The sequence below is a fragment of the Mobula birostris genome, chromosome 10 (assembly GCF_030028105.1).
Source record: "Mobula birostris isolate sMobBir1 chromosome 10, sMobBir1.hap1, whole genome shotgun sequence".
Taxonomy (NCBI): Eukaryota; Metazoa; Chordata; class Chondrichthyes; order Myliobatiformes; family Myliobatidae; genus Mobula; species Mobula birostris.
The window spans coordinates 119,856,017-119,879,325 of NC_092379.1; the positions used below are offsets into that span (position 1 = coordinate 119,856,017).

At 39.0% G+C, this 23,309-nt stretch overlaps 1 protein-coding gene across 1 annotated transcript in view; it reads right to left on the reverse strand.

The window, feature by feature from the left end:
- alg13 (ALG13 UDP-N-acetylglucosaminyltransferase subunit) overlaps positions 1-23,309 on the reverse strand; it is an 89,649-nt gene that overhangs the window by 54,910 nt on the left and 11,430 nt on the right. Inside the window, exons 3-8 of the mRNA XM_072269769.1 lie at positions 16,799-16,937; positions 14,977-15,084; positions 13,505-13,524; positions 7,261-7,403; positions 6,938-7,021; positions 6,186-6,236 (exon numbers count right to left, since the gene is read on the reverse strand). Coding sequence (XP_072125870.1) covers positions 6,186-6,236; positions 6,938-7,021; positions 7,261-7,403; positions 13,505-13,524; positions 14,977-15,084; positions 16,799-16,937 — 545 coding nt within the window. The remainder of the gene's footprint in view (positions 1-6,185; positions 6,237-6,937; positions 7,022-7,260; positions 7,404-13,504; positions 13,525-14,976; positions 15,085-16,798; positions 16,938-23,309) is intronic.

A 23,309-nucleotide genomic window follows, 5' to 3' on the forward strand; every position in this document is an offset into this window, starting at 1 on the left:
GACTTTTGTCTTATCTATCCACAGAGTATTGTCCCAGAAGTGTTGCAGAACATCCAGGTGGTCTTGGGTTATTTAATTAGGTTCGCCATTTTGTTTTAGGACCTGTGAATATGTGATCACATTTTAGGCCATTTTATGCAGAAATAAGAGAAAATTCAATAGGGGTCATAAACTTTCCAGCACTTTCTAGTATATGTATTGTGAGTGCACTGTGGTCCAGAGGAATGTTGTTCCATTTTGTGTATTTGTACAGTTAGATAATAAACTTGAACTTGAAATGGGTTTAAAGCATCAATACCATCAAATCAATCACTGGCTGTGTGAGGACAATTGAATGAAGGATGTAGAGCTTATGGTTAAGGACAGTACAAACAAACTCACTTGTGTAGAGATACAAGGCACATTCAGAACACCTCACTTTCACAAAGCCCTTTAAGATAACTGTCATCATCGTAATACAGGGGTCCCCAACCTTCTTTGCACCGCGGACCAGTTTAATACTGACAATATTCTTGCGGACTGGCTGACTTTTGGGGGGGGGGGGGGGGTGTTCAAGTAGGGTTAAACTCACCTCAACATGTCTTTTACAGTTAGGGTTGCCAACTTTCTCACTCCCAAATAGCAGTCAAATCCCAGGACACTCTACCCCATAAAGACTACCATAACCACGAAGACCTGTGCAGGCACCTGTGTGCGCAAGCGTGACGTGTGCATACATGCCGATCCCCCCCCCCCCAATCAGTTTTACCTTCATCTTCCTGACTACACTGTACATACATTTCTACTTTATATAGGCTGTATTTAACCCATCATTCCTGCTTTTACTATATGTTACAGTTATTTTTGGTTTTGTGTTATTTAGTATGATTTGGTAGGTTATTTTTTGGGTCTGGGAACGCTCGGAAGTTTTTCCCCATATAAATTAATGGTAATTACTTCGCTTTACGCCATTTCGGTACAAAAGGTTTCATAGGAATGCTCTAGCTTAGCTGGGGGTGGGGAGGAAGAAATATGGGACAAGGGCAGTCCTGTATGGAATAAACCAATTTAGCCCAATATACGGGACAGTTGGCAACCCTATGTCCAAGTTCAACCATGCGTGACAGGGAATGAGGAAAGGTGCAGCTGACTCATATGGTTTCCTCACGGCCCAGTAGCACATGCTCTGCAGCCAGGTGGTTGGGGACCCCTGTCATAATACATACAATAGACAACTTGACATGGGACAAGACAAGAGTATTTAGGCAGAGCACTGTTTTTTGAGCTTTTAATAACATACAAAAACAGTGTAATTTTGTTAAAAACATTTAGTTAACATTCCCTTCACACCACAGAAATTTCTGTGCACACGTAACAAATCAGAACCTCCTGACGAAAGAGAAAATTATGATATTAATTGAGCCACAGCTGCAAGTCATTCCAATATTGACTTTGCTACAGAAACCACAAGACAATTCTTCGAAACTGGAAACCTTGCTGTTCTACAACTATTTTAAAGAAATGCAATTAGCTTTGGCAGTAATAATTGCCACAAAATTGAAGTCCTATCTGCAGGAAAAATAACCTCCAGCAAATTTGCCAATATCACAAATCTTAAACTTATAAGTTAGATAAATTTATTTCAGAACACATTATTGGGATACAAACTAGAAAGGTTCAAAAGGAAAGCACATTACCAAAGACTGAAAGATATTGCTTTGGCAGCTCATTTGCAAGTGCTTGGTGGCACAGAAATATGACACCAGTGCAGATAATTCAATTAAACCGCAAGTTCATTCACCAAGTTAAATATCTGTAACATTCCCATTTTGGATTCATGTTTAACATAATGCACTGTCAATTCTAAATTTGTCAAGTGTTCAAAAATAAGTTGCAATTCCCTCAACAGGAAAATCACAGAACAAGCATGAAAGTCAGCATACATGAAGCATCAAATGCTAAGTGGTCAAGACAGACATTTTTTTCTTCCTTCATTTATTGGATGTAGGTGCAAGGGCAGGATTTAATACCTATCCCACTTGCCCTGGAGAAGGTAGAGTTCTCTTCTCCACAACTCATTCTGAGTATTATTTATTTATTTATTTATTTTAAGTTTGCACAATTTGACTTTTGCACATTAGTTGTCAGTCTTCAAGTATAGATTTCATAAATTATATTTTCCTGCAAATACTGTACCTGCAAGAAAATGAATCTCAAATGAAGGTAATTTTCCCACTTTGATAATAAATTTATTTTGACATTTGAATTTGGACAGGTATTGCTGCGATGAAGATATTTTCAATGGCATTAAGTGAGGTTTATGAATTTGACCCAATGGAACAAGAGAGGAAACTCCAAGTGGAAGTATCCCCACAATACTGAATTCAGGGTACTCAGGGTGGCAGTGGTTCTGGGATATATGGTCAAGTTGCTACGAAAGTTGCTACTGCGGAGATGGACCATGCTGTAATCACAATACTTCTATGATGGAACAAACGGAATATCTGCAGTGACAGAAGCTTCTTTCCTCAAGATGAGAAGTTCGCACTTTTGAAGCTGTGCTTATCTAGGCAAGGGAAGAAAATTCACTTGATTTGTGCCTTGTAGATGGAAAAAAGGCTTGATACATATCGCAAGGAATCTGACTTTTTTTTTTGGTGCTACTCCAATTTATATTTCTGATTCAGTCAAACATTTAGCTTGATGACCTCCAGGATGCTGTTGATATCAATCTTAATGAATATCGGGAAGAGTTGGGCTCATGTTGGAGGTGGTCACTACCTGGTCCATGGTTTTAATGAAACTTAACTGCCCAAACCAGAACATTAAACTGTATTTGTCAATTGGGCAGACTCCTTTGAGGTGTGACAACAGTGCAATAAACATTTGCAGGTCTAATCTTTTGATTAAAAATTCACTTAATTTGCTTAAAAAGGGTGGTGCCTGGGCACCGTTCAGAGGCACCGCTTCCACAAATACAAGGTAGGATTTCAGACAGTGAAACTTTCCTCCATATTCATATTAACTATACTAGGACTCCTTTATCTCCTTTATGGCAGCACTTGACTATGTGACATGTCAAAGATATCATCTCTGGAAGCTTTTCAGACCATATTCAATGCCAGACTCACTAAAACTAAATAAATATCACTAAGAGATTATTGGCTGTCAAACACCACTTTAAAGCATTATTGTCCAGAACTTTTACCTTTGGAACCATTTTTAAAAAAAGATACAACTAGCACAAGAAAATCTGCAGATGCTGAAAATAAAGTGCCACACAGAAAATGCAGGAGGAACTCAGTAGGCCAGGCAGCGTCTATGGAAAAAAAGTATGCAGTCGATGTTTTGAGCTGAGACCCTTCATCAGGATGGGAAAGAGAAGTCAGAATAAGGTGCTGGGGGGGGGGGGGGGGGGGAGAGGAGCAAGTAGCACAAGGTGATAGGTGAAATGGGGGGGGCAGGGGGTGAAATAAAGAGCTGGGAAGTTGACTGGTGAAAGAAATAGGGGGCTGGAGATGGTGTACGGAAGACCAAGAAATGGAAGGAGGAACACCAGAGAGGTGATGGGCAGGTAAGGAGATAAGGTGAGAGAAACAGGAATGGGGGATGATGGGGCGGCGGGGGGGGGGGAGAGAAGAAGAGATGGTGGAAGATGGCAGGCAATTATAGGAAGTTAAGAGAAATTGATATTCACGCCATCAGGTTGGAGGCTAATCGAATAGAATACAAGGTGTTGCTCCTCCAACCTGAGTGTGGCTTCGCCGTGGCAGTAGAGAAAGCCATGGACTGACATATTCGAATGGGAAGTAAAATTGAAATGGATGAAAACCAGGAGATTCTGCTTTTGTGGCGGAAGGAGTGAAGCTGCTCGAAGTGGTCTCCCAATCTAAGCTGGATCTCACCAATATACACATGTTGGAATGGGAATGCAAGCAGAATAAGTAGCACACCTACCCCTACACCTCCTCCCTCACTACCATTCAGGGCACCAAACAATCCTTCCAGGTGAGGCAACACTTTATCTGACAGTCTTTTGGGGTCATCTACTGTATCCATGCTCCCAATGTGGCCTTCTGTATAGCAGAGAGACCCAAGGTAGATTGGGAGCCTTTGCCACAAGACTACATTGTGGTATGATCACGTTGCTGATACCATTTTATAGTACACAAAAATCAAGTTGAGGTGCTCTATTAGACAATAGGTGCAGGAGTAGGCCGTTCAGCCCTTTGAGCCAACACTGCCATTCACTGTGATCATGGCTGATTTGCACACTCATTTTTTCCATAATACTAATGCCAATTTTTTTTTCTTAAAAATGGATGGAGTTACACAGCACTGGAAAAGGTCCTTTGCCCAAATATGCCCCATTCAAGCTAATTCCATGAGCCAAGCAAATGATGTTCTAAGCCTTTCCAATCCATGTATCCATCCAATGGCCTTTTAAAAGTTACTGGACCTGTCTCAATCACTTTATTTGTAGCTGATTTCTCATAGATGCCACCGCTTGTGCAAGAAAAAGTTGCTTGCCGAGTTCCTCTCAAATCTTTCCCCTCTCGCCTTAAACCTGTGCTCTCTAGTACTTGATTCCCAACTCTGGGGAAATAGAGAATGTATTCACTATCTAGATCCTCTACGATTTTATATAACAGTACTTCTATAAAGTCTCCCGTTTTCTAGACTAAGGAATAAAGTCCTAGCTTGTCCAACCTCTTTATAACTCAGTTCAAGTACTGCAAGCATCCTTACAAACCTTTTCAGCACTCTTTCCAGTTTAATAATATCTTTCCTATGGCAGAATAACCAAAACTGAACAATACTCCCTAGTGTGGCCTGCACCAAAACCCTTTTTTAGATACTCAGTTATTATCTAATAAAGTGGCTAGAGTAGAGTATATTTCTAAATGTTTGTGGTCTTCAACTGCTGTAGTCTATTCACTTCAAGATTTGGCATGTTGTATTTTTGGAGATGCTCTTCTACACACTACCGATGGTTATTTGAGTTACTGTCTCCTTCCTGTCAGCTTGAACCATTCTGGCCCTTCTCCTAGCCCCTCTTAAGGCATTTTCACCCATAGAACTGCTACTCAACTTAATTTTTCACACAATTCTCTGTCAACTAGAAAGACTATTGTATGGGGAAATCCTAGGAGATCAGCAGTGAGATACTCAAACCACCCCATCTGGCACCAGCAATCATTCCACAGTCAAAGTCACTTAGATCACATTTCCTCCCCATTCCGACATATGGTCTGAACAATAACCGACCCTCTTGATCATGTCTACATGTTTTATACATTGAGCTGCTGACATGTGATTGGGTGATTAGATATTTGCATTAATGAGCAGTTGTACCTAATAAAATGGCCACTATGTACGAAGGCCAATGTACTAAAACCCCTCTTCATCACCACCTACTTGTGATTCTGCCTTTAGCAAACCATGCACTTACAAGTCCTAGGACACCCCCCCCCCCCACGCTTCAACATCCTAGAGCCCTGTCATTCACACTGAATTAGATTTAACTTTCCAAAATCTAACATTTTGCACACATCCATTTGTCGTTTATCAAACCACTTACTCAGCTAATCAAGATCCTTGTAATTTTTGAAAACCTTCAGGTCCTGATGAAAGATGTTGGCTCAAAGCATCAATTGTTTACTTTTTCCCCCCCCCCCCAACAGATGCCATGTGACCTGCTGAGTTCCTCCAGCATTTTGTGTGAGTTGCTTGGATTTCCGGCATCTGCAGGTTCTCTCAATTGCGATAACTTCACTCACCTCAGATTTAAACTGATTCCACAACCTACAGACTCAGGGACTCTACAACTCACGTTTTCAACAATACTTGTTTTTCCCCTACATTTACACAGATTGCCTTCTTCTGCACATTGTCTGTCAATCTTTGAGTAGTTTTTCATTGATTCTAATGTATTTCTTTGTTCTAATGTGAATGGTTTCAAGAAAATGAATCTCAGGCTATATGATAATATACTTTCAATAATAAATTTACTTTGAACTTTGATCACTGAACATATATACAAACTACATGCTCAACTTTTTTTTGTTTGAGCCTACAGTCTAATTTTCATTATATAAACAAACAGTACAGCACACCTCACTACAGCCATTGGGGAAAAAAAAACACACATGAATAGAATCCCAAACAACTGCCCATGTGGTAACAATTGAAGTACAAGTACATACCTTAGGATCAGCCAAACGTTCCAAGTGCTTGTCAAAGGAACCATCAATAAACTGAGAAAAGAAAGTTAGAAATTCTGCCATACTGGGAAAGTTAATTTCACAAACACTATTAATTAACACTTTATATTCAGCATATTTAAAAGATCACAAAACAATTTCCTGCATAAAAATATCCAGTTAGTTTATAGTCAATTTCAGTTTTGCTGTTGGGAACCAGAACAGAATTTGTGGAGAGGTTTATCATTTTACTGACCTGGGTAAACTGTTCCAGAAGCCAATAAATGTATACATTGGTTAAAAACATCGAACCACAAATTCAAGTACATTAATATTCATTATACTAGGCAGCCACAGAATAACTTATTACAAAAGGATGAAAAAAATAGCCTAGAGGTTAAGCTTTAATGCCTTGTCAGGCAACCGCCCAGTTCAACTAACAGTGCACATACAGGCCATCTGATGGTCTTTTGCAAACCATTCTCCACAACAGTCCAATGAAGCAGACTCACGCATCATCACCATCTATGACACTTGTACAACTTATTTCAAAGGTAACCAGACATAAGTTTTTTAAACAAACTGCTCCTTTTGGGGGTGTCATTAGCTTATTAATCAAAAGGCAAAAATATTCTTTGCTTAAAGTAGGTATTTAGAGGAACATGGCTTTAGTGACCCTTCCGAACGTTAACTTACATTGTCTAAATTATTGGCAAAACTTAAGTCGCTGGAACTTTAACACAGCAAACACTTACTTCTTCAAATTTGCAGTGGTTCACTCTCATGTAGGTAACACAGGTTTTTCTAATCTCCAAGTGATGTATTTGTGTCAGAAACAGCTGCCAAGTAAACAGAAACTCCTCAGTTCATTATTAACGAAAACAAAGTTAGTATCTGGTCTTCGACTACAACACGGAATGCAAATATAAACAAACTTTCAAAATTAACCATTCAATAATAAAATAGCAAATATGGCCAAATCCCGAACTGTAGTAACAGCATCGCGTTAATTGTTTTGATTTTGCTGTCGCTCCCTTTTAAGTTAAATTACGGACCCAGAAGCATTGATTAAGGTTACCTGCTCAGAGACCGCCCTGAAGAGGCAGGAGCCATCCTTAGCGGTGAGTTTTCGGTAGAGCCCCTGGGTGCCCAAATACTCGTCCATGGTCACTTCACTCAGACACTTCTGACCAAAATACTTCCTAACCCCCTTCTGCATTTCTCCAACCCGCCATAGGACAAGACGATTTTTTTTTAAATTTTTTAAAAAAAGTTAAAAGTAGTGCATTATATTTAAGCAACGTACGCCCTTTAACGAATGTGGGGAATAGTTTGTTTCTCTATCCCAGCTCTTACTGACGGATTCAGACGTTTCTTACGACGACCCCCCACTTCGCACTAGCAAGACGACCCTAACGACGCCAGGTGCATCATATGCTCCTGATTACCGATAGCCTCCACCCCCACCACGAACTGACCACTAACCCAACACGCGCTGCGCTAGGCTGCAGAGCTGGTCAACACATTCCTCTTACAAACTGCCGGTTACTGTCCCCCCTGTATTCTACTTTGATATGGCTACTTTATAACGCAAATATCTAAAGTACTTTAATGATAAGTAACCGATTGTCTCGTAATTCATGAAGAAGTGAATCAATTAAAGAAAACATTAAAGGCATTGCATGGCAAATATCATTAGGCCACATGCTCCTGATGGTATGGGATGTAGCTCTCCCAGATATATTCATCCCCAAATAAAGAAAACATCCCTTTAATGTTTTAGAAGTAAAATAATATGCAGAATGTTCAATTCAAAACTAATCTAATTGCAGTCAAAATGGTTTTATTAATCCTAATCCTTACAAAATAAATAGAACTAGATTCAATAATCACTACTTCACAATTTTCTTTTTGCCAGAGATGCTGATGCAATTGAGATGACTGCTATTAATGGTTAAACAATAAGTTATCATTACCTACATTTAAAGTACTTATTGTGAAAAGTACCAGGAAGGCAAACTAGAATAATTCAGGAAAGAAGAGGTGAGCGTAATATGGAATGAACTGGAGGAAGATTCACACAGAAATAGTAGCTGATAGCACTGCACCAGGAGTTCCCAACCTGGCGTCACAGACACCTTGGTTAATGGTGAGGCTCCATGGCATAATAAAGGTTGGGAACCCCTAGATGACATCAACCTCTATGTTAATGAAGTTGGTTTTCCATCATCCCATTACAACACAGCATTCTCATTTTTTTCCTTTTGTGCTTTTCATTTTCTTAACAGAAGTGCACTTGTAAAACATGTTAGTGTTTAATAAAATGAACCACCGGGTCAAAATGTGGGAATTTCTTCACAATAACCCATTGTAAGCTTGATATTGCAACACTAGGAAGTGCCTTTACCTAGACCTCTTCCACGTTCCTAGTAGAATTGAGCAAGCCTCTGCCTTTCTCGTTGAGGGAGAATAATAAATAGTTTTTACTGTAATGATGCCAACTCATACATTCAAATTACACATTTGCAAGAAAATCGAGACAACAGGCAGAGAATTCTATAGCTAATTAAATTAGTATTTTGATATAATAATTGAACTAAATAAATCTCAACTCATCCTCCAGTCTATTCAATTAAGCCTTAAGGGGAAGTCTTCAGTGTTTTGCTTTGTAGTAATGGATAAATGATCAATATTACATGAGGCTTGATGAAAAGCCCCACAGTCAAAGATACAGAAGTGTTATAAGAAACCCAATATTAACAGAAAGAATGAAAGGAGAAATTATTATGTAAGTTGTTATCTCTAGAGGCTTTATAAGAATCAGGCATATACCATAAGAGCTGTTAGTTCATTTAGAGATGGAGATGTAAGCCATATTTGAAAGGAATCTCCCTTTGAAAGGGAGAGGGGGCTGGAGGGGTGAGAAGGTGAAGGGATGGAGGAGGGTGGAGGGTTAATGGTAAGATTGATGGCTGGAGGTTAGAGTTAGTGGCAGAGTTGAGGGACATAGGTGAGAGGCTGAAGGAGAGAAGGGTGTGGAGGTTAGGGATAGGGGAGATAGACGGGAGAGGGGTGTGGAAAATAGGGTTAGGATTGGAGGATGGAGTTGAGGGACTGGAGGAGAGAGGGGTATGGAGGCTAGGGATAGGGTTGGGGGTAGGAGGTGAGGGCCTGGCAGGGAGAGGGAGGGGTGCAGGGGTTTGAGACAGAGGTGGGAGGCTCCAGGAGAAAGGGCTATGGGTGTTAGGTGTAGGGTTGGGGGATGGTGGTGAGGGCCTGGTGGAGGTGTTTTTGCATGGCCTGCATGGGAAGTGGTTATTCTGCAAGATGGTGTGGGGTATCACTTGATTTGGTGTGAATTGGGGGTTCTGTGTGAGCTCAAAGAGGACACACCTTCCCTGCCTTGTGTAGTTTTCTGTGATTGCTTTTGTATCTGGGTGTATGGGAGAGTCACCAATCTGGGTTAAGTTGACAGAGAACATGTTGCCCTATTCTCAATGCTCCAGTTTTATAGATCCAATCAGTATTTTTGGGCCTAGTTTAGGCCATTTGGGGACTAGGTTTGTTTTTTGGGCCTAGTTATTAGGCTTAGTTTAGACTATTTTGGAGAAGCTTTGTTTCTTAAGCCTAATGTTAGACTTGGTTTAGACCATTTGGGGAGTAGATTTGTAATGTTTCAATTCATTTCCTCTCTGCTCTTTTTTCTTTGAAGGTTTGACCAGTTCATGATTGTTTCTAGGCCCAGGATCTCCAAAGCATAACTACCTTGCTACTCTTCTCTTGCAATATTATGGAGGTGCCCTGTGAGTCTGATTTGTGGGCTGTTGCCTGTCTTTTATGCATGTGATATGGCATTGCTTACACAGAATTGCATATACTAAGTTCTGTTCGCAAGTTGTCCTCCGCTCTATCTGGGCCCACTTTCCTGTAGTTCTGTTGCGTATACTTTTTGATAGTTTTAAGTATTTGCATGCCCTACAGTCTTTCCCCCACCCCACTATTAGTCTTTCATTGATTCTATTATAGTTCTTAGATTTACTGAATATGCCTGCAAGAAAACTAATCTCAGGATTGTGAATGATGACATAATTTACTTAGATAATTTATATGGAACTTTGAATTAGCTTTTCTCTCTCTCATTTTCACTTCAGAATATTAAATGCAACAAACAGATGACCTTACCTAGCCCTGAAAAATATTTTTAAAGAATCATGATTTCCAGGGAAGCTTCCCAAATGTACAAACAAACATGATATCTACTATTATTTGGGTAACCACTAGTACCACCATTAATTAATAAGGTTTGTTAAAGCATCCTAACAAAAGTTCTAACTTATTAAGGGCATTCAGCAAAAGGCTTCAAGAATCTATCAAGAGCTTGAATATCAGATTTAATCCTTTCAATCAGAAATTATTTCACATAACCATCACAAAGCACAAATTAAGTAGGTCAAACATAAGACTACTTGATGTAATTAGACATTTTGGGGAAAGAATAATTAGCTGAAAATGTAGTTCTGAGTGGTGATAACTTGTTTTTGAATTGTGTGCTTTTTTCCACTAGATAAATGTTCTAGAATCTCAAAATAACAGTCTAATTCGGAGTACTTGAAACTGGCATTTAAGAGGCTTTTAGATAGGCACATGAATAGGCCGGGAATGGGAAAATGATTATATGTAGGCAAAAGGGATTGGTTTAATTTGGTATTGAACAGCATAGGAACAAGCACCAAACAAAATGTAAGAAAATGACAGCAGTGAAATGTAATGTCTAACATTGAAATAATATATTTTTTTGAATTTACTTTGAACAAATATTACCCAAGTTTCAAGATATTTTAAATTTTCAAAGAACTAAGGCACAACTCACTGAGGCAATTCCTAAGTTTGTTATCAAAGAGGCAATTACCTGCTTCAAGTGCAAATTATGAATACTACTTTTAGACAAGGTAACAAGGGAGACACCGACAGAAGATTTCTCTCACATTACTACACATAACATATGGGAATGATATGCATCATTACAGATTTACTGAATTTATTTCTTAATATGAATACATCTCTGAAAGACATTTCCCTGAATTCAACAGTCTGATAAATTTCCACATCATCAAGATCTCTATTGTTCAAACTTGGCTGCTTTCTTGTCACAAATGACATTTCTGTCACACATACAAAATAAGAGTCATTTTTAATCACGGGATGTCTATTATTCTTTGTCTATATCAATCTCCACCTTTTCAAAAATTAGAAGATATATAACTTGCTTTTTTTCTCAATGGAGTAATTGACTCATGATTTTATTAGAAGGGTTTCACTGATCCTTTAACTATATGATGAACCAATGCAAGCTGTAACATTAGCTTTATGATTCTGATTTCAGAACTGAAATAGATGCTGAAAGAAAATACTAAGATTACAGAATATTATCTTATCCCCTCTATTTACTATACTCTATTAAATCTGGAAGGGCAATTTAGGATCTCTAAGACCCATGTCATTTTTGTATAGCTAATGTCACATCAAAACTTGCATGACTATGTAAACTTGACATCCCTCCATAATTTTCTCCTCTTATGTGTACTTGCTGCTCTTTTGTGTGGGTGTAAGAAATCCTGTTTGTGCATTTATCAGACTGTAACCAATGTGAGCCCCTAGAGCCTAGATGAAGGATGTTGAAAGTCTAATAAATCATATATTGATATAGCAAAGCTTGTTCCAGACACCTCTATTAACCTAAGCAAAAAAAAAACATCAATGTCCTACTGTTTGCAGTTTGTCTATTAACCTTTAGGGAAGATGCACTTGCCTTTCACCTCATGGAAAGTTTTCTGTTTGAGTTTTTCATTGATAAAGTCAAAAGACAATGTAATAAAACACCTAGGTGCCAGCAACTTTCATGCCTCTAGTTTGTAAACATCATAAAATAATTTGGCTATTTTTTTCAGATTTTACATTTTTATTGGTTTATCGACACAAAAGATACAGCAGCTCATCAATTTTTCTCCAAGAGGGAATGTTGATAGTAAATTATTTTAAACACGTTCAAAATCCTAGAATAAACACACAGAATTCTACAAGAGTATTTTGCATGCTAATCTTACAGTTTTGACCATCAAACAAAACACCACCATTTCAGGAATAAACATTGAAGAAAGACAAATTGAAAGTAAATGTTCAGTCTCTGGACACAGGCTGGCAGACTACTTTGGGTTCAATGCTGTTTGCACAGCATCACTAAAGTTCAACTCTTGAGGAAAGCAGTTATCAATTTGAAATACACAAATCAAGTTCATACACTCTAAGAGTCTGAATATTTAAATATCTATTTTTGAAGCACTTTGTATGTGTATAGTACTCAAAGTTGGCCCCATCACAGCTCTGCCAGGATATGTGACAGGGCAAAAAAAAACATTTAACTCTAAATGTTTGTCCATACAGGCAAATAAATTTCTTTTAAATACTGTGAAACATGCTTTCAAAATTGCGGTAATGCATCATTAAGCTGGGTGCCAACCGCCGTAAAACAACACAGAGGAGAAGAAGAAGAAAAAAAAGAATGCTTTCAAAACTGGGATTCTTTATCAAAATACATACACTCATCCTCTATACCAAACTTTTCTGTTGCTGGGCCATTTTCAAGTTGGGGCAGAAGACCTTGAGCTCAGAATATTGGCTGTACCTTTGCACACATGCTGTAGTAACCCATGAAACTGCTAGTAATGCACTTGTGTCAACGTACTCCACATGTTTGATATTATGGCAGATTTTAATCCAGGGTTTGAAAACTACTGTAGTATGAATTACACAGCCTCATTTTATCTGAGCCTTTGCTGAGTTTTGTAAGGTACCTATATTCCTCCTGATTGGACCCTATAAATCTTTTCTTTGGAGACTTCTAATCCCTCCCCTCCCTCCACTAGCCCACTCATTATTACACTGTTTATTTCATAATTTATAGTAATGTATGTGTCATTACTACTGGAAAACAACACATTTCATAACATATAAATCGGCAAAAAATAAACCTGATTCTGACCCTCCAGATCTCAGTATTCTTGATGGACCTCCTGCCCACACTTCCAAGTGTTTATGCACTGATGCCTCAAGCCCGAATTACAAATTTGCTCCCGTTTTACCCAGAGCACATTTCTTTCTCCAACCATTGTTTATTGTAATCTTGCTTTATTAATTAGCTGTTAGTTTAGTTTATCTTTTAATGTAATTTGTTGACTTCCTGCAATTGTTAAGATGAACACTACATAGGTAACAGCAAGACCATAAGGAATATGCTGTGTACATGTCTATAGCAAACATTATACCTGCGTACAGGAAGACAAAACTGAATAATCCAGGAAAACCTTGACCAGTTAATACTGTATGAACTGAACAATTTCAAGGGATTAATTTTTAAATTTTTGATTTTTTTAAAATGTCTATGTCTATCCTTATCTTTCATTTGGATAGCCTCTAACCTGATGGCATGAATATCAATTTCTTGAACTTTCAGTAATGCCCCCCACCCCCCCACTCCACCATTTCCCATCCCCTTTTCCCTCTTTTGCCTGATCTTGCCTGCCTATCACCTCCCTCTGGTGCTCCTCCCCCCTTTTATTTCTTCCATGGCCTTCATAGCTCTTTACATCATCCCTCCTCCCTCAGGTTTCACCTATCACCTAGTGCTTCTCTCTCCCCTCTGCCCACCTTTTAAATCTACTCAGCATTTTTCCTCCAGTCCTACTGAAGGGTTTCAGCCCAAAACATCGACTGTACTTTTTTCCATAGATGCTGCCTGGCCTGCTGAGTTCCTCCAGCATATTGTGCGTGTTGCTTGGATTTCCAGCATCTGCAGATTTTCTCTTGTTTTACAAGAATCAAATAGCTTTTTGGCTAAAAGGCTTATTTCATAGCAAAATTACTTAAATGATTGAACTTGGTATCGAATTCATCTCTATTGATGATCTACACTTCTGAATACTAATCCTGAGATTTAAGTACAGTACTTCTGTACTCCATTTTAAGAATAATATAACCTATATCATTTGATCTTTACTTGAATGCCAAGTGCATTATTTGTCAATTTACCTTACTTTTGACTTAGCATTTGGAGCTTAATGAAGAAATAAAATCAGCTAGCAGGTTTCTGTTACCCATGATAATATCACACATCAGTGACCTTTAGGGTCAGATTCAACTGCTGCTTGGAATTGACTAGCGGAGAGTCCCAGTCAGGCTGATATGGGTGGAGATATTTGAGCATTGCTTACTAAACTGTACTCCAGCAATGATGATTTCAGAAGGTAAAAAAGAGTTGAAGAACATTTAGTAAGCAAACCTTTGTATTTAAACCAAACTCTTGCCTAAATATTTTCTAGTTAACAGATACACAAATAAATATTGAAATGAAATGGTGAAACATAAAGTTGGCAAACAGCAAGGTGAGAAAACACATTTATTGCACTGACCAACACAAATCAATATTGTAGATTTCTAGAGAACAAATTCCTTCCCTGGTTCTGTTTAAAATTAATTTAAAAATACATTGGCAGACCTCATTAAATTACATTAAAAATACCTCCAACTTTTTAATATAATTGTTTATTCCTTGTAATTGTTGAATGATGTTTTTGTTGCATATCGCACCAACACACCACAGTGAGTTCTCAATACGTGTATGGTGAATCAAGTTGATCCTTGATTATATTTCAAACTCCAGTTTGTGACCACATGAAGGTTGGAATTCCAGATATAAAAAAGAGCCCATTTAAAAAAATAACTACAATATTTAGGTCACTGGAATCCCAAAATTTTATCCAGAAACGACGCAAATTTTTCTGTTTGCCCTGAAGGAAATGGTTTCAGGGATGTGCAGTCCAATTTCTGTAACGTTTTGCAAAGTGTGCTGAAAATGAAGCAAAGACAAGTTTAATAATACTGATAAGAAACCTGCAGTAACAATTCTACTACCTAAAATGTCAATGCAATAAACTGGGCCAAGACATTCCGGCACCTTTTGGCAGAGCTTAAGTAATGTTTCGCTTACAAAGTAACAGATTTAGAGAACACTTACTCAGAATGGAAATCATGCCTAGATAAACTAAGCATACTTTTAAAGGCAAATGTGTATTGACATAATACATTAATCAAAAACATAGAGATTTCCTGTAAATGTCCTTATCACTGAATGAGATTTGTTTGGACACATCACAATAATTTATTTGTTATCAATTTCTTGCACTAAATAACCCCTCAGAAAGGTCTGGAAATAGTCAATACAATGATAGGGGCATGGAGGAAGAATTGATCGATAGAAGGAACAATATGTAGTATTCAATGTTTTGTGAGTGTTTTGTGGTCACAAATCAATGTTTTGCACTGGATGGCTAGCTTTTCCCAGCACTTGAACAGTTTACCCTTGAGGTCAGTCTGACTGGCATAGCACCACTGCATTACATTGTGCTGATTAATATATTTATAAAATGTAAAATGCTTTAAAAATCCATGTGACATTGCAATGGATAGATGACTCCTTTGTTGCGGAAACTTTCAGATTAAAAATATATGATTGAGAAAATGATCCAGAAAACAATATAATTTTGAAACAAAACCACCAAGGATCAAGTACACTAAAAGTACCCTGTCCATCCTCATCCACTGTTTAGCTTCATGGAAAATAGAGTGTCTATCATTCTTCTCAGCTAGGTCACTCATCTGGTCTATTTTCACTTTTCATGCTACTCTACTATCTTGTCTATGTGAACATTTTTCATATCAACAATATAAATGAATGTGATTAGACTATTTGATGACTGCTGATCTAGATTTTTCTTATTGTCAAAATATGCACTTTACAGCAATATTAGATAGTAGTGAATTAATGACTGTATTTCTCTTTCCAAGTCCATTGGCAGCAAGCAAAATTCCTTCATAATGGATTTATTTTTAAAATTTAAACATATTAAGTTGGGATGTTGGGAAATTGAAATATGGAGACCAATAAAACCTCTGGTGAGTCTTTATTTCTCTGATTTCTCACATACTTTACCAATACAAAACCACTAAGAGTCAGCCAATAGCAATTGGGTAAAGAAAACCTTTGCTATTGTTTCTGTATCACTTGCTGCAGCATGGGAAGTTATTTCAGTGTCTATACTCTCAGTGCATCAAAAATAACTTCTGGGCCCCCTGGTGGCCATGCTTAAAAACAACCACCCTGGAGAGAAAAATACCAGAGAAGCAGAAAACTAAGGTAACTAATGCATGCACAAATAATTAAAATTTTCAAACTATTATCACTGTAGATAAAACTTGTTCTACAGAGACTTCCTCTATCAGGATGTCTTCTGTAATGTACAATGCTTTACATGATGAAACTTGATCTTGCCAGCCCCCAGTGTGTTCTCTCAGACAATACGAGAACAATAACATTCATGCATTGACTCCATATCTTATGGTTAGATTTCCCTACATAAACTTCAAACAACCGACGACCATGAGTGTTGTGTCTTGAATGTGAGAAGAATGTTGCACATTGTAAAAGGATGGCATTTCTACAAGACAAAACTGCAAAGGTTAGCTGTTCAATTACTTTGGTTTTTATACAGGATTAACTCTACCTGCAAGTACAGTATAGGAGATGTCCATCACAGTACAGCTGTTTGGCCAGTTCCAGCTGGTGATTGTTCATCAACTTCTCATTAATAACAACTATGAGGGGCTTTCCTGCTTCAAGAATTTCAAGACAACTTCCAGCACCTGCATTAGTTGCACAGGGATAAACAATGGTACAATAAAAATAAGTACAAAGAAATCCAATTCTTCTGTATTTTGAGGATAGTAATAAACATCTGCTGGAGGTACTATATTAAAACTTACTGTATAACCAGTGAAAACATCATTAAGGCAACAGATCAGATCATGCATTACCTAATTAGCACTTGACATTATGCTAGCAGTGACACATCACTTCCTCCAATTATACATGTAGCTATAATTTGTTACAAAAGAGAAATTAAGTTTTGTTTAGCAATAAATTAAGTAACTAATAAAGACAGTTAGAGATTTTTTTAAACAGACTGCTTCGCTTTTGCTCCTTCACATACAAGGTCATGCAAAAACTCAGACAACATATAAAAAAGAAATTCTGTATGATCTCACTGCACTAATATACTTAGTGAGGTAATGCAACTCTTTACAAGTTGTCTTATTACATAGCACAAACAATTCTAAAATTGAGATTAAAAGTACTGTTGGAACCTACTGATTTTGCAGTTCAGAGGTTCTTCAGAAGTCAAGAATGAGGCATAAAACTTGTTGCTTACTGCCAGTTTATTAAGTGTTATAACAACAAGGAATGAACAAAGAAAAAGAGACAGAACAAAGAAGTTGTTGTGTTATGCAAAAAAAAAGTTCAAACTGAAATGCTAGCAAGACTCCATGATAACAGGTAGTCTATGAAATAGCTAGATTCAAGAGGCATGACTCATGCTGCAGAAAAACTAAGAAGCTTCTAGAAAAAACACAGAAGCATCTATATTACAATTACTGGCAAATTCACTGAGCAATTCCATCTATAGAGATAAACAACAGGAATTCTGCAGATGCTGGAAATTCAAGCAACACACATCAAAGTTGCTGGTGAACGCAGCAGGCCGGGCAGCATCTGTAGGAAGAGGTGCAGTCGACGTTTCAGGCCGAGACCCTTTGTCAGGACTCCTGACGAAGGGTCTCGGCCTGAAACGTCGACTGCACCTCTTCCTACAGATGCTGCCCGGCCTGCTGCGTTCACCAGCAACTTTGATGTGTGTTCCATGTATAGAGATGATTGTATAAAATACAAGCAAGCACAGGAAAGATTAAACTATGAGAAAAATAACAATTTTACACTCTAATCCAATAGTGCTTTTGTTAACTACAAAAGATTAAGTGAAAAGGCATATATATGGATTAGCATGCATGGTGCTGGACATGGAAGTGTTGTAGCTTGCTCATGTAGCTCAGTGGTTTCCAAACTCTTTTGGGTCACCACGCTTTTGCCTTCTAGACCATATTCCCAAAACCCCACAGGCCATTACGTAAAAACTATAAAGAATTTTGATTTACGATGTGCAGTGAAAGAAAATAGAAACTGCAAGTTCAATGCGGCGACAAATAATTGCAAAAATTATTCAAATATATTGAAAATTACAAATAAAATTATGCCTGTATTTAATTATGGTAAAAATTTATCAATAATTTTAGAGGGTTTATTTGTAGTCCAACTATTCATAACTGCATTGCTTTTTCACTTTTCAGTCAGGTGCAGTGATATTAGCTTTTCAACATCAGAAGGAATCTCAGATCTGCACGTTCAGTAATTTGCAGTCTGCTTCATTGCTTTGAAAGAAGTTGAGCGACTGCACAGAAACCATGCTCCACTAAATGTTATGTTGTTACGGCAATGAACATCTTGACTTTTTTCCAGAGTGCAGGATAGTGTTCATAGATTTCCTTCTGCAACTAAAAGTTTTGATTTTTTTTGAAACTCAGCTTCAGCTCAAAGCCATTTTGTAGTGAGACCAGTTCTTCCTCCATCCTTCCTGTTAATTCCCCAATACAAATGTTCAAGAATGGATTAATTACCCAATCTGGTATTTGGATTGAGAGAAGATCCTGAAATCTCTTTGACATGTCTTTACGCAGCTCACCCAGGTGGGCACGGTATACTTGAAGATCGTCATCTGGTAACATTTCTTTCTCTTCCAACTCAGAAAGGCTCAGAAATAGGAAAAGGTCGGGTCAGCCAATGTTGCACTTAAATAGGTTTAACTTGCACACAAATGTGGAGATGATTGATTTGACTTTGATAAGATTTACATCATTTCCTTGGAATTGAAGATTGATTTAATTAAATTTTGCAAATAATTCTGACAAATAAGCAATGCTATGCATAATATTCTTAAATTAGTTACTAAATAAACCATTCGAGTATTCAACAAATTTTATTAGAATGCATAAAAGCATTTCAGGCAGTTTCTTTTTGAGAGGCATCTGATTTCTGTGTTCAACAGCAAGCTTTCAAACTGTTCATCATTCTCAATGCAAAGCTCTCAAAATAGTCAAAAACTAAGAGCCTGAGACTTGATTTTATTTACTGTGATAAAAGTTTTTCGACATTTGTGCAGCTGATCACTTCGTTTTTTTGTGACAAGATGTTGTTTGTGAGTTACACAGTGAATGGCGTAAATATGTTAGGTAGAGGTTTTTTTTTCAAGAAAGTAATGACCATAAGACCTAGGAGCAGAATTAGGCCATTCAGCCCATCGAGTCTGATCAGCCATTCCATCATGGCTGATCCCGGATCCCATTCAGTCCCATACACCTGCCTTCTCGCCATATTCTGTGAAGCCCTGACTGATCAGGAGTAAGACCATAAGACACAGCAGCAGAAATAGGCCATTCAGCCCATTGAGTTTGCTCCGCCAAACCCTGATAACCCAAAGAAGGTGTCCTGACAGTGATGGTGCCCCGTCTGTTGCACAAGCAAACATGTTGAATGTTCTTCTCTTTGAAAAATTGCTCAACAACCCAAAATATGAATTCCCCCTTCGTATCTGTTTCTAGCCCCCCTGAAAAAACCAACTCTTGAACTATGCTTTCATCTTTTACGAAGCAAACATAACCAAGGGGCAAAGATTTGTTGCCTGGCTAAGTTGAACTTAACCAACTGCAGGGCCATTTGTGTTGTTGTAAGTATGTTGCACAGTATGTTTTCCACATTCTGAGATATTTCATTTATTTGTCTTTGAACAGAGTTGTCTCTGAACAGAATCACTTTAAATTATTTGGTCTGGTTACTGCTACAAAACCATACTCAGAACCTCCCTTACTGCTGGCAGAATCAGCGCTTCTCCAGATTTAGCAATGAGCAATGAAATGTTGTATGAAGCACATAAGCAATCACTGTTTTATCGTGGAGTGCTGTCAAACATGTTTTGAAGTGTTTTTTGGTTCTGAAAATTTTCATTAAGTGACTGAACATAAACCAAGGTTTTGTTTACTTTAGGATGTATTCTGTTCAAATATTCAAGGAGCCTGGACAATTTCATTACCTATTTGAAAGAAACATTCACACACAGCCACATTGGCTGCTGTTGGTTCCTTGGTACTGGTATACATCCATATTTCAGATACTCCACTCTATACCTTTTTCATTTGGTCTGCTTCTACCACTGTTGTTATGGATTAACAACATGGTCAATCGCCTATTGTTAAGTCTAACCTCCAGCACTATAATCAATAAAGGAGAAAGTTATAGCTCAGGCAAAACATGAAGGTACATAAAGTGGGGCAGTGATATCTCGGTTAGGTCATGGGCTAGAGAAATGCAGTCAAGACCATTCAAAAGGGCAGATTCTGACCTTTACCCTATTGTATGCTATACTCTAAGACACGGGAGGTACATCACTGCATGATTAGAGTATGGGAATCATACTACAGTAATGAACGGTAATAATATGTGAGCCGTACCCAGAAATAACACAATTTCTTCAGTCCAGGTTTCTCATGATATGCGTCATGACAAAAGTGCCACATTGCTTTTCAACAACTACAACACATTTTGTGCAAAGTCTGAGAGAATTGTGGGTTAGCAAGTGATCAGGTGATATATGACCATTGTGGCACTGAGCATCAAATGCTTATAATAAGTAATTAATTTCTTAAATTAAGCCCATGATCCCTCAGCTGCCTCCTTTGCTACTGAGCACTCCTCCCCACCTGGCCACCACTCCCTTTATTTTTAATTGCCCATCTTGAAAACCACTGGTGTAGCTGAATGAATGTAATTATGGCCTCAGTGCTGATGAAAGAGACCTGGGAGAAGACAGCTACATTGCTCCAGTGAATTTGCAGAATTTTGCGAAGACAGCATATGTGATATTTTCCAGTGTCTTGAGAACTCCTCTATGAGGAGGTCCAGATCTCAGAAACGTATAGGATGATTGCTGCATGATAGACTGTGAGCTATGTCCCTGGTCTCAATCTTCCAACATTCTTTCCCTCAATTGATCAAAGTCTGTGCAGATGCATTGAAGGCAATGTTGAACTTCTGCATATACCCTCATCGAGAGGCGTTTCCCCAAAATATGATGTGTGATCCACATTTTCCAGCATCTTGCTATGATCCTCTATTGTTGGAGAATATTGCTCTATAGTGCAGCCAGGTTGGTAGAGTGTCTTTATCTTGTAGGTGTTGAACGTAAGTGTAACCCTCCCAGGTTCGGCGGGCTGCGTTAGTCTAGGGGAAGACAGTCACCACCCCCATCAAATTGGTGAAATCTCATTTGGGTGGATTCTGCGTGATGTGTTCCCCTGTTACAAATCAGTACCACAAAATAACAAATAGTACTACACCATATGCAGTTAAATGATTTAGATTTATAATTCTTAATTTGACTAGGGGGTTAGTAAAGAAAACAAAAAAAAAGGGCCCATTTTAATGAAACAGTCTAATGCAGATGTCGGAGCTCACGATTTTCCTGTCTGTTCGTTCTCCATCGGTTTCCCCTGGGTGTTGTCAACTCCCGACCTCATTCCATGTCTGCTCAGTCCTGCAGTCTACAACCTCTCTGTTCCAGCATCTCCTCTCTCCGTCTTCTGCTGAACAAAAGCCCGCAAATACCTCACTCTCGGGCACACAAGAAAGAAAACAATCCCCTCATTGGACAGCGCCCATTCCAAAGCCCCTGTTATCTCTAGTCATAACCCAAACACTGCTGCTACAGAGAAACCATTACATTAGCAGTGAAACCTTTCCCAGGGTGCTACACTCTCCCCCCACCAAATTTATTGATGTCCTCATGACTTTGAGATAATTTGCCAACCCTTCCTGCAAAACACAAAGTCCAATCCAGGTGTAAAAGGCAGTGACATAGCTCCCCAAAGTGGTAGGGGCCATACTCTGTTTCCCCGGTGTCACATAGGCCAGCCTATCTGGTGGTCCCCGGATTCTGTGAGACCTTCGTACCCCCTCATCTACCTCTTCATGTTCCGACACTACTGGAGATACATCTGGTCCACCTGGCGAGGCCTCCCCCGGTCTATCACCCATGCCCACCTGCAACTCAAACCCCTCTGTCCCTTGGCTGAGCCCCACTTCATCCCTTGCAGGGTCCCGCTGCAACTCGGGCTATCCACAGATAGACCCCCCTGATTTCACCTGACTCAGCGTGAGAAGGGTTGGGAGTCTCTTCCTCAATCAGTGGAGAGTTAGCAAAAGGCAGCATATACCATACCCCCATGTCCTTATCCTCTGAATCAGTATCCCACTCAGGGGTGGGGGCTGGTCTAATCTCTCCTGCTGTTGGCCCTGCAGTTGCCCCACATCGTCGCAGATTCCTCTTACTAGGTGTAAGCTCCAGGTTAGGCTCTGGGTCAACCTGCACCTCTTGTCCCAGAGGCAGAAGGTAGTTCCGATGGAGAATCTTGACAGGCCCATTCCTATCCTCTGGTTTCACCCGGAAAACTGGTACATTTGGCATCTGACTTTTCACACATAGGGCGTAGCCGCCCAGTGGTCAGCCAACTTATGCTTCCCAGGTAGCCCCAAATTCCTTATGAGGACTCGGTCTCCCGGCAGGAGTTGGGAGAACCTCACCTTTTGATCGTACCTCCTCTTATTTCCTTGATTCTGCTTGGCAACCATGACCTCACCTAATTCATAAGCCTTTTTCAGCTGCCTTCTCATATCAGACACATACTTCAGATGAGCCTTCAGTGGTAGATCGTCCTTGTTAGTCCCAAAACAAAGATCGTTGGGCAACCTCACCACGTGCCCAAATATCACTTAATATGGTGAGTACCCGGTAGCTTCATTTCGGGTACAGTTGTAGCAGTGGACCAGATGTCCAATATGTTGACTCCAACTGCTTTTCTTGCTGATCTCCAACATTCCGAGCATGTCTAGCAAAAATCCAATTAAACCTCTCGGGCTGGGGATCACCCTGCCGGTGCTAAGGAGTAGTCCTCGACTTCTCGACTTCAAGCATGCCCTGTAACTCATGGATGAGCCTTCTCTCGAAATCCCGTCCCTGGTCACTATGTATCTGCCCAGGGAGGTCATAATAGATTAAATACTTCTCCCATAAC